The sequence below is a fragment of the Cryptomeria japonica genome, chromosome 6 (genome assembly GCF_030272615.1).
Source record: "Cryptomeria japonica chromosome 6, Sugi_1.0, whole genome shotgun sequence".
NCBI lineage: Eukaryota > Viridiplantae > Streptophyta > Pinopsida > Cupressales > Cupressaceae > Cryptomeria > Cryptomeria japonica.
Window position 1 is genome coordinate 137,811,959 of NC_081410.1, and position 17,684 is coordinate 137,829,642.

At 34.8% G+C, this 17,684-nt stretch overlaps 1 protein-coding gene across 1 annotated transcript; it reads right to left on the reverse strand.

Annotated features, from left to right (window-relative positions):
- Positions 1-15,856: 15,856 nt before the first annotated feature.
- On the reverse strand, positions 15,857-17,475 carry LOC131040527 (bidirectional sugar transporter SWEET3b). Its single transcript, XM_057973474.1, has 6 exons — positions 17,364-17,475; positions 17,192-17,228; positions 16,862-17,084; positions 16,615-16,770; positions 16,380-16,499; positions 15,857-16,285 (listed from the first exon to the last, which is right to left on the reverse strand). The coding sequence occupies exons 1-6, from the start codon at positions 17,401-17,403 to the stop codon at positions 16,013-16,015; spliced, it is 849 nt and encodes a 282-aa protein (XP_057829457.1). The 5' UTR covers positions 17,404-17,475; the 3' UTR covers positions 15,857-16,012.
- Between the last annotated feature and the right edge of the window lie 209 nt (positions 17,476-17,684).

The window sequence follows — 17,684 nt, forward strand, 5'->3', positions numbered from 1 at the left end:
ATTATATTTTTCTTGTATACTCTTAAAAGAGGTTCTGACCTGTTTTTCCATTTGAAATTCCTTACATACCGAATTATAGGGCTTCACAATCTTAGGTATATCTCTAACTGCCTTAGTTGAATTGATCTTTATGATGCAATCAAAATTCAAATGACATAGCCTTTTATTCCATAGCCAACTCTCATCAATTTGTGCAATCAAACATGTCTTCTCACTGGAATTCAAATGAAATATATTACCTTTTGTATGAGTATTGGTTGCAATGTCCAATCCTGATCTATTAATGATTTTGCATTTTCCATCCTTGAATTGTAATTGAAATCCCTTATCCACCAATTGTCCTACACTTAAAAGATTATGCTTTAAACCTTCAACATAATAAACATTATCAATATTGCGCTTACCATCTAATGATATAGGTCCTTTTTCTTTGATCATACATGCTTTGTCATCTTGATCATACATGCTTTGTCATCTCCAAAGCTAACCAGACCACCATCAAATTCTTGCAAAGATAGAAACTTCCCTTTATCTCCAGACATATGATGTGAACATCCACTGTCAATTACCCATTCATCCTTATCTTCAATTTTAGTAGCAAGTGCCTTCTCTTTAGGTACATTCTCTTCCAATGCTGAAACATCTTCTTTGGTAGGTAGGAACACCCATTCCTATCCATTTTTGGAACTACTAGAAGATTCTTGTGCCGGTTCATCATCAAAATCAACCACACCTTCCTCATCTACAATGTAGCATGATTTATCTTTGTTTTTCATGTATTTATACTTGTTTTGATATCCAAGGTTAGGCTTAAAAGATCTTCTAGCTCTTTCTTCAAATCCTTAATTCCTTTAAGGACATCTAGATGCAAAATGACCTAACTTATTACATGCAAAACATTTAAAAGGTGATTTTCCTTTACACTTACTTCATACCAGTCCTTTAGGTACTCTTCTAGCAAATAGGGCTTCAAGTTGCTCAAATTCTTCATCTTCTCTCTTTATATCATCCAATTCTTTTTCATACAAATCTTTCCAATATTGCTTGCCAGTTGATGATGTAGATGCATGTAAATCAGGTTTAGACTTCACATCTCCAGAAGGTCCAAATTCTTCAAGCTCAAAAGTAGATAATTTCCCAACCAAGGTATTTCTATTGACAGAAGTATTAGCCATTGTCCTCAATTCATTAACTATAGTAGCCTTCATCTTATAAGCTAGTGGCAAAGCTCTCAGAACTTTAGAAACTATTTCATCTTCACTCAGAGATCCACCACAACATTGAATTCCCATAACAATTTCATTTACCCTTTCCATGAATGCAGTAATCCTTTCATCTTCTTCCATCTTCAAGTTTTCATATCTCACCTTGTAACCATCAAGTTTAGCAATCTTAACAATAGGGTCACCTTCATTAAGAGTCTCCAACTTTTCCCTTATAGCCTTTGCTGTTGATTTGTCAATTAATCCCATTATTTTCTAATTAGAAAGTGCACACAAGAGGGCTTCTCTAGCTCTACAATCATTCTCAAGCTCCTTATCCAATTTTGCCGGAGGAGGATTGTCAAATGCCAAATTAAAAGGGTTAACTCCATTCTTTGTGATTTCCCAAATTTTCTTACCGAGACATCTCAGATGAATCTCCATCCGAATCTTCCATACTCTGTAATTTGTTCCATCAAGCCTAGGATTTTATCTCTGAATGATAGCAACAAATGAACTAGATGAACTTGAACTATTTGTCGCCATAGGATCTTCCTCAAGCGGTTAAGCTTCTCCAGAGAGGACCAGAGCTCTGATACCAATTATTAGACAGTTCAAATCATCGAAAGACAACTGAGAGGGGGGGGGGCGGTGAATCAGTTATCACCAGATTACCATAACCTTAAGAAATTAAAAATTTAATATCGAAATACATAAACCAATTACCGAAATAGTAGATATACCAATTAAGCACAAACAACAATTAGAGAATAAATACCATCCACATGACCCCAAGATTTGTATGTGGAAAACCCAGTAAAGGGAAAAACCACGGTGGGAAGCTTACCCACAGTCAGATAATACTTCTCCACTAAGTAGGTGATTACAAATTGAGGGGCCTGCACTTGCAGGAAGGCCAACAACCTAGAGCACACTTCTCATTATAAAAAGAAGTCTCACTGACTACATAGAAATCCAGAATACAATCTGGAAGAGAGAATGAACTGCAATGATAGCATCTCCTATGCTTGAGTACAATTTCGGTTAAGCTCAATACCAAAGGACTAAATCCTCTTACATAAACCCAAATCGATCACCAATGATCGACCAAATCCTCTGCATGAATGATAATTACATTATTCGTTCCTTACACATATGATCTACAATGAGATCTTACAACATATATATATATATATATATATATATATATATATATATATATATATAAACCCTCGACCTCAAACAATAAGGTCGGCCACCAGACAATAAAGAAATTGCATAATTACAAAACATGTCGACCTGAGACCAAACAAATAATATCCCAACCATAAGACATCCCAGAAACACATCGAGAAGATCAAACAACTTGTTACATTAAGCCGGTCCATAACCTAGACAAACCCGGACCCAATTTAGGTCAACACACACTAAAGCAATGATCCCAATCAGCCAAGTCTCAAACACGATCATCATAAGCATCCTGAATCTCTACTAGAAGCCTTACCAACACCATTTATCCATAATATCATAATATCTTCAATAGAGATATACCGGTGAAACCCTCATCGGATAAAAAAACCAAGCTTACCAGCATACATGATAGCATTTGATCACCAGATCAAAACCAGCTAACTGAACATGAATATGAGGAGCATGAATAGAAGATCTAAGCCAACACCATAAGCCAAAACATACTGGATCATCATGATCTAATCCAACTAGAAACCAAACATCCTACCGGGATGAGAAGGATACTGGTAAAGCAGCCAAAACAACTAGTGTTGACATCAATGACAAAACATCAATGCAACACATAATCAATTCCTCCAAATGGCCAACAACTTCAGGTACCAAGAGTAACATTCATGAAGGTAAAACTGCTCCTAAGGCTAAGAAAGCTACAGGTAAGAAATCTTACAAACCTGTTTATTTTAATTGTCAAATATACTGCTAATGTTTGTAGAAGCAGATCTGATGCTAATAATGGTTATAGACCTAATACTAGACATGTGCCTAGAAAATTTGAAGGTTACTATTATACATGCAACATGTATGGGCATATATCTATCAAATGAAGGTATGGAGCTAATTATCCAACACCTCATATGAATCCAAGAACTGTTGGTGATTGGAGAAGGAATTCCAATGACCGAAGAAGCACTAATTGGCAAAGACCCTATGTTAACCGGTCTAGTCCCTATGAGATGGGGAAATGAATCAATGTGATTTGTTCAATCAGAAATAATTATGGACATGTGGCAATGAACTGTAAGAGAAGGACATGTAGAAGAAATGTAGGAAAGTGGAGAGCATCTGGAATGACATGTTATCATTGTAACAAACTGGGACACATTGCTAAGTTTTGCAGAACACAGAAGAACCAATCGGTGAATCATTCTACAGATCGAAATGGAAAGCAGAAAGTTGATAGTGAAGAAACCAAAGATGAGATAAGTAGAATCTGGAAGAAGAAGAGTGATGACAAACCATCTAAGGAATCAAATTCTTCACCTACTGTGGAGAATCCATCACCAACAAACTAAGTTGTTTCTACAACTTAGGGTGAGCATATTGTCAAATCTTGAGATGAACCCCTAGATGAAGTACTGTAAGTTAAATTTGCATATTCTGATGCATTTCGATGTTTATGTATTTTTGAATCATAACCGGTAAATAACATTCAATTTTAGCAACTAGTAATATGCTTAAGAGTGTTTTAAGGCATTTTAGGGTTTTATCGGTTAAAGCATTTAATGCGGTAGATAGAAAGCAAATAAAAAGAACATTTTTAATTTCATTTGTCACATTGCGATCTTGAGAGCATTTGGCGAGGGAATAGAGAAGAGAAAGTTTGAGATTGCAACTTTTAGCGTGTTTACCAGAGATCTAAGGTGATCGGAAGAGTATTTTGTATTGGTGAACGATGTTGAAGGTTTTGATGGTGTGAAACCCTTGTGCTAAAGCATGAAAGGTAGTTATTAGTAAATCTTAGTCTTTGCTTCGAGATTTTGCATATTTTAGTATGGATACTCCGCATCTTATTGATGTGACTGGGAGGCCATGACCAGAGTTCAAATGTCATCCTTTCAAATCAGAGGAAACATACCCTATCGGTTCCCTATCTAGTGTACCGTATGAAGTTTTGCACGTTGAAGATGTCAGATCTTTTTATCACTACAAATTGGACACGAGTGTATCAGTTATTCATGACCAGTATAAATCATTGTGTGATAACCAGGGTATACTGAAAGAATAATTTAAGAGTATTGCCGAGAAAGGGTTCCATCATGCAATCAACTTCATTAATGATTTTGATAATGAGTTAGTTAGATTTGTTTTGATTCGCTTTTATGATCAATTTATGTAGATGGATTGACCACATAAAATAACCAAGGAAGTCATCCATGCAGTAACTAGATTTTGCTCAACTGATGAAGTACCCTTACTAAGATCAGTACCTAAGAATAATGAGGAGAAGTTGACAGGATCAAAATGGGATGGTAGAGCCATGACAATAAACAACATTAACGATCCAACTATGAAATATGCCTCTATGGTGATTGGGTATAGGATTTACTATTTGCTACCCCTATATTTTTGCTCATACCTAAAGCCTCAAAATCAACTAAAAACTAGTTATCACTAATATTTTAATGTGGAAAGTGTTGGTCACCTTTGTTCAAACTTTCAAGGACCCTCCTGGACATCCCCTACCTGCCAGTCACAAATAAATCATTATTTTTTAAATTATGTGAAAGATGACACAAAATACTTTTGTAGAGATAATTTTCACCTCATTTTCTCCAAAATGACCATTTTTTATGGCCAAACTCCATGTCGGCTAGGAGATTTTAATTATTTTATTTTTGGGTTACTCATATGCCCAAATAATTAAATCCCAAGTATTATGTGTCATATGCAAAAATAATTTCTGGGTTATTCTCTAATTAGCTCATTTATTCTACAGTTAAAATTTCATAAGAAACAAAGCCCTCAGTAAAAAGTTATGTAGGTTTTTCTATGGCATCCCAAAGGAACAATTGTCATTGAACTTGAACTATTGAACCTTTTCAAAAAGTTCAAAGTTTGGGTTCAAGTTCAAAGTTCGAGTTCAACTGGAGTGGGTTGTATCGCAACTTTAGTTTTAATGAGTGTAAAGTCTTCGTAATTTTTTATCATTGAACTTGAACTTTGAACCTTCTTTGGTTTAAGGTTCAACGCGTAGCCAAATATGAAGACAAGGTGATAAATGAAGCATATTGTGGGCAAAGTCTGTAATCTTGAACCTCCTTATTGGACCTCGTAGGTTCAAGGTTCAAGGTTCGCAGGAAAATGGAAAGACAAATCAATCAATGAAGCATATTGTGGGTGCAGTTTGTGTTTTTGAACCTTCTGATTGAACCTCACAGGTTCAAGGTTCAAGGTTCAAAGTTTAGATTCAAGGTCACAAGTTCAAAGTTCAAGGTTCGGTTTTAGAGGTTCAAATTCAGAGTTCAGAGATTCATTAGATGCAGGTTTGGAGTGTGTGAGTTCAAAATTTAAAAAGTTCAAAAATCCAATAACATTGGCATGTATATTGTTTGTAGTTCTCAATGCAACCTGTAACCACAAATTTTCTGAGATAAAAAAATAGTCTCGGTGTGGGGGGAATAACTATCAATTACATTGTTAGATTGCGCTAAAGTTTTGATATGTTTTAGAAAACCTAGTTTTCTAAATCCTCATCAGAGCGATTGGAAAAATATTATCGCCTTCAAAAGTTATTAATCTCTAAGTACGGGTCTATAAAAAATTCTGAGATAAACGATTTGAAGCAAAAAAAAGAAGATAAAAGATAAAAGAAAAGATTAATTAATAATATTTTCAAGAATCAGTTATTAATAACTTCAAAAGTCTTAGAGGCTATATATATGTAATGAAAGAAAAGAGCTGGGGGTTCTTTTTTTTTTGATCTTTTTGGCTGTAAAAAAGGGGGCAACATTATTTTTTGGACTACATAGTTTTATTTTTCAGAAGTGTTGAGTCTATGAGCTCACATTTTGGCATTGATGGAATGAAGAAGACTTTGTTGATCTATGGATTTGTCAATATTTTTCTTTTGATTACAATGAGATTTGTTTCTCTTGTGATTACCTTTCATTGCCTTTTCTCTTACATTAAACTATGTATGCATTTAATTCTGAAACTTTGATTTCATAAATAATTTGTATGTGGAAAAAATGTGATGTTAGCTCTTTGTTTGGGTATTCTGATCCCCCTTGTCCTTTTAGGCATGAGAGAGACTCGATCAGAGTCCAAAGCATTTTGAATATTTGGAAAGGGTATTTTCTTGGGTGTGGGTTATTAAACTGTGTTTTACTTATCTTCATTCACTTCATTATAAATTTGCTATTCGCATTTGTGTCATGGCTATGAGCATATGTTAGTTGCGTTTATTGCTTTCCAGTTAAAAGCATATTCAGAAAATATACATTTTTATACAATGAAGGGAGTTGTAACTTCATATCAAAATTTAGAGAGCACTTGCACTCACCATTGCAAGTGACTCAACTGTTAGTTCTTGTTTTTGTCTTTCAATTTGGGCATTTAGGAGTTATTTTTGAAAGGTATTTAAGAAAGACAAATTTGTTAACCAACAGATTTTTGGCGACTCTGCTGGGGACTCAGAAATGAAAGATCAGTGCTTTCTTTCCTCAACTTTATTAAATATCTGTGTGTGTGCAGGATTGGCGACTCTGTTAAATCATCATGCAAAATCAAAAGGTTGCAAGATTGGGGAAAAGACCAAATCCCACCATCTTGGAAATTATTGAGATGGATGATAAAGAGTTGCATGACTTTTGGGATCGCTGCAAAGAAAGCATTACTGAAGCTGTAAAAAATAAAGAAAAGTATGGAAGATGACCATGTATCTGCACTCTTATGGATGAGTCTACATGCTCGGTTTCATAAGTTGAAAGAGCTCGAAGAAAGAACAAATTTGATGCAAGCACATGAAGAGAGGATATTACAACTTAAAGAGCAATTAAGAGTTGATGATGAGGATGCTCTAGCTATTTCATTTTCTTTTTATTCTTACAACTATCTAATCTTGAGTGAGCAAGAAATCCAAGGAGCAATGATTCAACCTCATGAAGATTTAACATATGATCAAGACAACATTGGAGGTCTTGTGAGCTTGAATGATAAAGATTCGTTGAAAATTTTTTCCTCTCCAGAAGTAGAAAGTTTCAGTTTTGAAATTATTGAAAACCAACTTGTCCCAACAAGTTTTAAAGATGAAAGTTTTCAGATTAACACACAGTCAGAATATGCAGCCTTCAATTTTATAGAAGAAGATGGTAAGACTGATTCATTGCGAGATTTTAATGAATCTATTATGGAGTCATTTCACTTTGAAGATATAATGATATTATTTGAAGGTTTATCTAGTGAGGTTTGTGTTAGAAATAAAACAAAATCTTGCTTTGTTGAAGATTTTTCTGAAAATATGAAAGAAAAAAAAGCTTTTGAAATGAATCTATAGCAAGAAAGCTGCCAAGTTGTTAAAGCATTGTAGTTTCTAGAATTTTCAGAGGTTTTGAAAGACACTTTGTTCTATGAAGAGGAAATCATATGTCAATTTTTGTCATTCATTAAAGGAGGAGGCTCTTCTGTAGTAAGCTCAGGTATTGATGCATTTCATGCTTTGGTTGTGGATAGGGAGTTTCCAGATTTGATTGCTATAAAGAAAGATGAAGTTTTTTCAGCTAGTGTAGATCCTATGCTTGATGAAGTCTTTCTTTATTCCAAGCTCGATATAAATGCTGAAATTCCTTTTAAGCATGGTGAATTTAATAGTATAAATTCTAAAGATGATGCAACTATTCCTGCAAAAATTTACGACTGTTATTATTTGCAATCAAAAATAGAAAAATGCTTGAATAGTACCATGCAGGCAGTTCAAGTAAATTCAGAAATTTATGATGAAAGGTGGCTTTTTGAAGATGAGCATATATACAGGTTTTTCTTGCACATCATTACTCTAAGAGTTAGCAGTGAAGCATTTGCCAGAAGGTCATTATTCTTAGCTACATTTCATGGTCACAATCCATTGCTGAGGAAAGGCTCATATTTTTTCCAGCCGGTTAACGGTTTTGCATGAGCACCCTAGAGTTTGCCTGTGGTAAAGGGATTTCCCACCCATGTACATACTTGCAGATAAATTTTTGGTTTGTCGTAGGCTTTAGTGGTTTTGGCTTGTGCGTTTTCAGTTCTTGCCATGTTCCCCTCTTTGCAAAAAGCTCCTCATGCTCTGTTTCTTCTTGAATCTATTGCCCAATGGATGATAGGCATTGATCTCTCCTAGAGACAAATTTTGGATTCTCCTAGCCCTTTATAGTCCTAGTCCCCAATTAGAGCCAATGTTACCCCTATACTTTTGCTCGTGCCTAAATCCTCATAATCAGCTAAAAACTAGCTATTGGTAATGTTTTAATGTTGAAAGTGTTGGTCACCTTTGTTCAAACTTTCAAGGACCCTCCTGGACATCCCCTACTTGCCAGTCACAAAGAAATCATTATTTTTCAAATTTTATGAAAGAAGACACAAAATATTTTTGTAGAGATAATTTTCACATCATTTTCTCCAAAATGACCAGTTTTTATGGCCAAAATCCATGTCGGCTAGGAAAATTTAATTCTTTTATTTTTGGGTTACTCATATGTCCAAATAACTAAATCCTAAGTATTATGTTTCATATGCAAAAATTATTTTTGGGTTATGCTCTACTTGGCTCATTTATTCTATAGTTAAAATTTCAAAAGAAACAAAGCCCTCAGTAAAACGTTATGCAATTTTTTCTATGGCAGCCCAAAGGAACAATTGTCATTGAACTTGAACTATTGAACCTTTTCAAAAAGTTCAAAGTTTGGGTTCAAGTTCAAATTTTGAGTTCAATCGGAATGGGCTGTATCACAACTTTAGTTTTAATGAGTGTAAAGTCTTTGTAATTTTTGTCATTGAACTTGAACTTTGAACCTTCTTTGGTTCAAGGTTCAAGGTTCAAAGGTTCAACGCACAACCATATATGAAGACAAGGTGATAAATGAAGCATATTGTGGGCAAACTCTGTAATCTTGAACCTCCTTATTGAACCTCATAGGTTCAAGTTTCAAGGTTTGTAGGTTCAATGCGCAGGAAAATGGAAAGACAAAGCAATCAATGAGGCATAATGTGGGGTGCAGTCTGTGTTTTTGAACCTTCTGATTGAACCTCACAAGTTCAAGGTTCAATGTTCAAAGTTCAGGTTAAAGGTCGCTAGTTCAAAGTTCAAGGTTCAATTTCAGAGGTTCAAATTCAGAGTTCAGAGATTCATCATATGTAGGTTCAGAGTGTGTGAGTTCAAAATTCAAAAAGTTCAAAAATCCAGTAACATTGGCGTGTATATTGTTTGTGGTTCTCAATGCAACCTGTAACCATGAATTTTCAGAGATAGAAAAATCAGTCTCAGTGTGGGGATCACAACTATCAATTAAACCATTGTATTGCACTGAATTTTTGATATGTTTTAGAAAACCTAGTGTTATAAATCCTCACCGGAGTGATTGAAAAAATATTATCTCTTTCAAAATTTATTAATCTCTGAGTACGGGTCTATAAAAAATTTTGAGATAAAAGATTTGAAGTAAAAAAAAGAAGATAAAAGATAAAAGAAAAGATTAATTAATAATCTTTTCAAGAATCAGTTATTGATAACTGAAAGTCTCAGAGGCTATATATATGTAATAAAATAAAAGAGATGGGGGTTCTTTTTTTGATCTTTTTGGCTGTAAAAAAAGGGGCAGCATTGTTTTCTGGACTGCATAGTTTTATTTTTCAGAAGTGTTGAGTCTGTGAGCTCACATTTTGGCATTGATGGAATGAAGAAGATTTTTTTGATCTATGGATTTGTCAATATTTTTCTTTTGATTACAATGAGATTTGTTTCTCTTGTGATTACCTTTTATTTCTTTTTCTCTTACATTAAATTATGTATGCATTTAATTTTGAAACTTTGATTTCAGAAATAATTTGTATGTGTAAAGAAATGTGTTGTTAGCTCTTTGTCTGGGTATTCTGAGCCCCCTTGTCCTATGAGGCATGGGAAAGACTTGATCAGAGTCCAGAGCATTTTGATCTATTGGAAAGGGTATTTTCTTTGGTGTGGGTAATTAAACTATGTTTTACTTATTTTCATTCACTTTATTATAAATCTGTTATTCACATTTGTGTCATAGCTATGAGAAGACGTTATTTGCCTTCATTGCTTTCCGGTTAAAAGCATATTCAGAAAATATACATTTTTATCCAATGAAGGGAGCTATACCTTCATATCAAAATTCTGAGAGCACTTGTACTCACCATTGCAAGTGACTCAACTATTGGTTCTTATTTTTGTCTTTCAATTTGGGCATTTGGGAGTTATTTTTGAAAGGTATTTAAGAAAGACAAATCTGTTAACCAACACTATTGAAGAAGAATGAACAACATATTGGCAACAACTATTCATACTGCTTATCGGATGGTAAATGAGAATGTTGATTATGATTTGGCTGAGGCACTAAGAAGCCAATTGCTGGTGAATATAGAAGCTATGAAGAAAGACAAGAAGTTGAGATTCAAATTTGGACAATTGATTTTTGGATTGTTTTTCTATTTCCAAAACTATTTCCCTGGTATTAGAGATTTTCAATGGATTGAAGGTACCCCTGCACTACTATAGATGAAGAACACCATTAGGATGCTGAAGGAAAAGTTTGATAATATTTCTTGGGGTTACTTCAAGGATTTTCAAAAGAAAATGCAGGCAAGAGAGTGTATACTAACATAAGTAGTCAACCGGTATGAGAAACCAATCTGTTTCATGGTGGATACAAATACTTGTATGATGGATGCAATTATCTCTAGAACCACATGGGTATTACCTATGGGATATGAGGTAGACAAGGATCTACTTAATGCTTATGCTAACCATTTGTTAGAGAAACCGATGGATACCACTCCAGAGAGATTTGGGACATACAAGGATAAATCACTACAAGTCCACTCTGAGCTGCAAAGACCAGTAATTTCAAAGATAAGGAAGGAGGTAGAAGCATTTGCTAAGTAGGCAGGATTTACAAAACAGTAGATATCAGTAGCTAGGGAAAAGCACACAACAGAGCAAGGTGAAACATCTAGTGTACCTACCCATACCCCTATCGGTAAGACTAGAGATGCAAAAGCCAAAGCAATAGAAAAGAAGATGGAAGAAGACAAACCGGTTGAATCACAAAGAGGTAAACCATCTAAAATTCCATTCCAAAAAAAGAAAAATTGTTGATCTACTTGCTGCACCAATATAAACCAGAAAGAGGAAGAAGCAACAAGCCCACAAACTGGCAAATGATGAAGAGGCTACTGAATCAGATGAGGATAAAAGAGCACTTAGAGCAAGTGTTAAGAAGCCCAAGGCAAATGGTAAGGTAGAATCACGTAAGAAACCATTTACATTATAAGATTCTTTCAATAGGATGGTCCAAATAATTAAGGATTATGGAATATACAAAGGTTTGAACACATTGTTTATTCATTTATCTGAAAATCAACAAAGGGAGATTGAAGATGTAGTCATCTTCAGTATGATAAATTTAGTAGAGCCCTCATTGAGCTACAAGGGTAGATTCCAAATTCTTCGTATAACTTAATTGATGCAAGGTGGTAGGATGACATTAGCCAAGACAAAGAATTCATTGATTATATCTTTAAGAACTTGCAACCGGAAGCAAGTGAAGAGGAGATTGAAGCAATAAAGATCATGCAAAAGTATCATTCATAACCAAAAAGAGATTAACAAGAATTTTAATAGGAGAGATTGAATCAGTCTAGAAGGAGACAAAGATTTTGATCAAGAAGGCTTTAGGTCTCATCCCAGATGAAGAAGAAGAAAAAAATGAACAAGTTGAGGAAGATAGTTCTGAAAAGGTAAAGGTAGAAGAACTTCCTAAAGGTGTTAAGATCACATATTTTGACCCGGATAACAAGTATATGTATGATGATCTTATTGATACTGAACCGATATTCATTCCCGATGATAACATTGGAGACAATGTTGATAATACTATTGGTAATACAAATGTATTTGATGTTGATGTTCAGATGTTTGAACAACATGAGTAGCAAGAGGAAGAAGTAGAGAAGAAAGCTGAAGAAAAGAGCTTTGATGAGTCACTGGTGAACATACAGCCTACTGATACTCAAATTCCATCAGTAAGTGTAAATGTAGATATTGATGACAATTAAAAGGAAAAGATTGATGAAAAGAAGGATGAGGAAGTACCGGTGAATGAACAAAATATGGAAACTCAACCACCATTGGTCAAGGACACCACTGAGGAAGAGAAGACAAAAGAAGATAAGATCGAGAAGGAGAAAACTGAGAAAGAAAAGGCAAAGAAAAAGGAGACAAAGGAGAAGAAAACAATTGATGACGATGACAACTCGGTTAGTAATAAAGGACCTATTGATATGGACAATCCGAGTTTTTCTCAATTGATGGAGATTGCAACAACAATGCAATCTAGAGCTCAAAAGAAGAGAATAAAAGAATAACAGAGATAGGTAGAAACAATAAGGACATCGATTGATATTTTTTCTAGTCTCCTATCGAAGACTAATACTGAAAGTTTTGTTACTCCCATTGACAAACTTGGATAGTTCGTTACTGATGTCGAAGATCAACTCAAGACTTTTGAAGATGCAACATACATATCGGTTGAAAAGGATTACAAGAAAAAAATGACAGAACAATTGATGTCTGAGATAGATAAAGGTAAGGTAGCACTCACGGTTGATAACGACCTGTTGAACAATGCACTAGAAACCAAAGGAAAGATTTTGGCTGTTGTTTCAAAATTCTCACTATTTTGTGCTGATTTGAAGGAGAAAAGGGAAGATGCTGAGAAAGAAATTGAAATATTGAGTGAAATATTTAGACCACTGAATGAATCAACTATTCATTTTGGTAGATCAGTTGTAGAACTCCATCACAAACTTGAGGTGTATGAACATGAGCAAGTCAAACGGGTAAGATCATTGAAGGAGCTCCAGACTCAATTGATTCATAAAGTGGAAATTTTATAGCAAGCATACAAGGAGTCAGAAGCTATTTTGGCTACACCTAAGATGAGAATAGTTGATGCAATGGAGGATATAGCAGGGCAGATAAAGACACATGTTGAGATTACCAGCAAATTGTTAAAGACATGGGATAATGATCTAAAATAGTTGAAGTTTCATTTCAGTGACACTTTTTCTAAAATTGCTTTGTAAAGACTTTATGACTCTTATATCTATATATAAATGCTTTGATGCAAATTTTGATGTACAATGTATATATCTTTCATGTATTTTACTTGTTTATTTGGCATTGTTGTCAAAGGGGGAGTAATAGTTAAGAGTTAGTCAAAATTTTGTATGTAATGTAAAGGGGGAGTAATATGAGTCTCTATCATTTTTGAATAACAACATGCAATTGCTAAGGGGGAGTACATGTCATATAGTCAATTTTTGAATTACACAATTAGTCGACAATTTTTTTTTCCTAAGTGTTGCCATCAATGCCAAAGGGGGAGATTGTTGGCATTTGATCATTTGATATGAACCAGTAATTGTTTGTTTGCTTGATGCAACCGGTACATGTTTGATTAGATTGTTGTATGATGACAATGTTGTATGTTGTTATTGATGACAACTATGTTTCTATAGTCATCTGAGTCCTACCATTCAAACGGTAAGGCTTAACCGGTAAGTAGAGACAATTTTTATCAGAACTGGTAATTAGGACTTTAATTGGTAAAAGACATACAACATTATATTTTGACAACCGGTACAGGAAATTTATGAAGAATGAGATGATGTGGTTTTGTAGTGGCAAATAAGACTGGTAGATGAAGTTATGTTCATGACCGCATGTGGTAATTTGATCAGGTGAATGAGATTTGATTGACAAAATAGGTATTCTCGCCGAGACTTAATCGGTACTGGTGAAAATCACTTAGATCGGTAAAACGTCACAAAATTTGTTTTGTTATGTCAGTGGCCGATATAACTAAGGCATACAATGCAAGATTGTCTAGATACATTGAACCTAGGGAATTGTTACAAGGTTCTAGCTGACCTAATAATGTTTTTAAGATGTGTGATTAGGTATGAAGATATATATGAATATGAGCTTGAATGTGTAAGAAATGATTAGCGAATTTCGTATTTCTAATAGTATGGTGATCAGAGGAGTTCAGAGATGAAGTATATGTGATGTTGTAATGTTTTGAAGCAGATTTAATCAGACACTGAAGGTTTTATACTGAGATCACTTAAACTTGTTGTCTCTCTAATAGTTGCAGCAAGAAAATCCTCTCACAAGGTCACTCCTAATAGGGTGCAGTCGGATCTTAACATGTTTGATCATTAAATCCTCTAACCAGGTGACACATTAACTTCGGTTTGAAAATCCCTGTAACATGGGTAGCTCCTAATAGGCCTTATTGTATAGCTCTTAACCGGGCTTAGACACTCCTAATAGGGTGTGCCCCTAATCGAGTGTTGTAGACTTTAACCGGTCAAATTTGTATACTACAGATAGTGGATCTTTGTCCCGTACTAACTCCCATTGTGGTTTTTCCCATTTGTATTTTTCACGTATAATCTCTTGTGTCATGCGGTTTATGCTTTATGTGGTGATTGCTTACTTGGTGTTATTTCTTATATGCGTATTGAGTTTTAAGTTGGTGAAATTGATAATCAGATTTGTATTGTTTTTACTTGCACTAATTCACCCCCACCTCTCAGTGCCTTATAAGTTCATCACAAGTAGCTTAAGAATGAGACCAAGATGAGCCCTTTTCCTTCTCCCCTAGTGGTCTATGAAAATGAAGCCCTAACTGACATCATTGTTGGAATCCAAGAACACTAAGAGGGCAGGTGAATCAATGTTTTGTCGGTAATATAAGATTTTACCTTATTATAACATACACATATAAACCGGTAAATGAAGAAACATATAACATTTGTTGCCATCAATGACAACATATGAATCCAATGAGTGTCAATTGCCAAAAATCACTCCTCTGATGTAGTTATACCCATGAATAGCATTACAAAAAGAATCCTATTATCTTTTGGTGTGATGAATGTGATCAAACAAGTAATTCATTAGCATAGAATTCCTTGTAATGATCAATTTCAAATACTTAGAGAAATAGCTGGTTTAATCGCTTCCATACTCATCTCCCTATCAACCCCATTAACAATTTTGCATCAAAGACAAAAAGAAGCCCCTTTTGAAAAAAAAATGTCATATCCAATTATCCATTTGGTCTTGACCTTGCTATAATTACCCTAAAAGATGTCATCAAATTTAAGTTTGAAGAAAGCCTACCAAAGACCTTTCTTGATATACATTAGTCATAACTAAAATCTTATCAAATACTTCATGAAATAAAAATGTATATCAAAATGTTAACTCACAATATATTCTTGTTTTTAACTCAAACTTAAATTTGTTTGATGTTAAATATCTAAGATTATTTTATTGTTTTTTCTTATTAAAATGGACTTATTATTCTCATAGCGAAGAGTAGGGAAAATACACATGGTAAAGTTTAAATGGTGAATATATTATTTATAATTTTAAGACTTACATCTAAGCCAGAGTAACATTCAAGAAACAAATCGAGTCTCTTAGAAACTCATTTGGAAGGGTAGGAGTAGTAGATCAATCATGGATAACACTCCTAAACTGCATATAGCTGTCAAGATGAGTGAAAAGCAGGGAATTTGGTCATGGCCAAACTTTTATCCTCCACGCTCTCCAATTCAACTACTGTTACTACTTCCACTTTCCCCTCAAAAGCAGGGAACTTGGTCATGGCCAAACTTTCATCCTCCACGCTCTCCAATTCAACTACAATTACTACTTCCACTTTCCCCTCTTCAACTGCCACTCTTAATCGCTTCTTTCTTTTATACATGCAATATATTATCATCTGAACTGAAGATAATGGTATTCCAAGAAAATTGGGGGCCTGCATCAATCAAACAAAAATGACATTAGATTTCTGATCGCTCATTAAAACTAGAATGACATGCACTCCATACTCTTGGTGAATGCACAATTACCATGATGAGAATGTCTTTGCTGAGAGCACCATACACCAACCATAACACACTACCGAGGAATGCGAATAATGAGAAATAGAATGACATGCACTCCACACTCTTTGTTCGAACTACTGTTCTCTGTAATATGTATCAACACCAACACATATATGTACGTCAGTAATTCCAGGGCTTCTCTAATCATCATTTATATGAGTACCAGTCAACTCCAGTAAATGTGAATGAGATTACTTACAATGTCAGAGAGTGGAGATCCATAAAGAATGACAAAGGCCACCATTCCAGTACTTCCCACGACCAATTTCTTCTGGGCATTCAAACCCCACATAGAAACTGTCACCAAGCTTACGAAAGCCATCAACACTCCTCCAACCATCGCACCCATTCTTCTCTGCAATGCCATTTTTAGCCAGTTAGATGCATGGTAAATCAACTTCTAAATTATAAGAATAAACTTATGTGCTCAATGTAATATAATATACCTTGGATTTGGGTAGGGCAAAAAGGAGATAGATGGTGCAGAAGCAGCACTGGAGAAGAAGGCCAATGGTATTGATAGCGAGGACAAGAGCGTTATCCCATCCATTGCTAATGAGAGGACAGCCATACCAAGCATACACAAGACAGTTGAACAGACCCACTGCGTAGGGTAACCCTGACATTTCTCCACTTGTCTTGTTCGACATGACTCTGCTGAACGTACATCTGCAATCTCAACATAAACCCATATAATCATTATTTATGTTCAAACTAGTCATGAATATTACTTCATTGGGATGTCAATTCATGTCTGAACTGGTTAGCGTACTTACATTGGTGCACCGTACATGAACAAAGCAAATGCACTTCCTGCATCGTATTCACAAATATAACAGTCAATACACAGCATCTATGGTTCTTCTCATCAATCATAAATTACACAATTAATTTGAAAAAAAAACGTTCAATGTAGAAACTATTTTAGTGGGTAGATTTAATAACAACCTAGAAATCCAACCCCACTACGTATGAAGCTGTTCATCATTTCTTGTGAAAGAAAAGAAGAGATGAAACAAGGAATGTAAATTGGTTGGGAAGTGAGGTGAGTAGGATAGGAGTGTGTTGCAGGTTGTGCAAGAGAGGGAGGCATGCTCATATTTATAGGCTTGAAGTGCACTTGCGTCTATCTTGCATTAGGAGATAATAAAGTCACATGCAATCCAACACTTCATCCCTCATAGCAGACACAGTGGACGAAAGCTGTCAATAGTTAATGGAGAAATTGAATCAGAATTTCCCATAAGGGTAATCCTTACTTTCCATTTT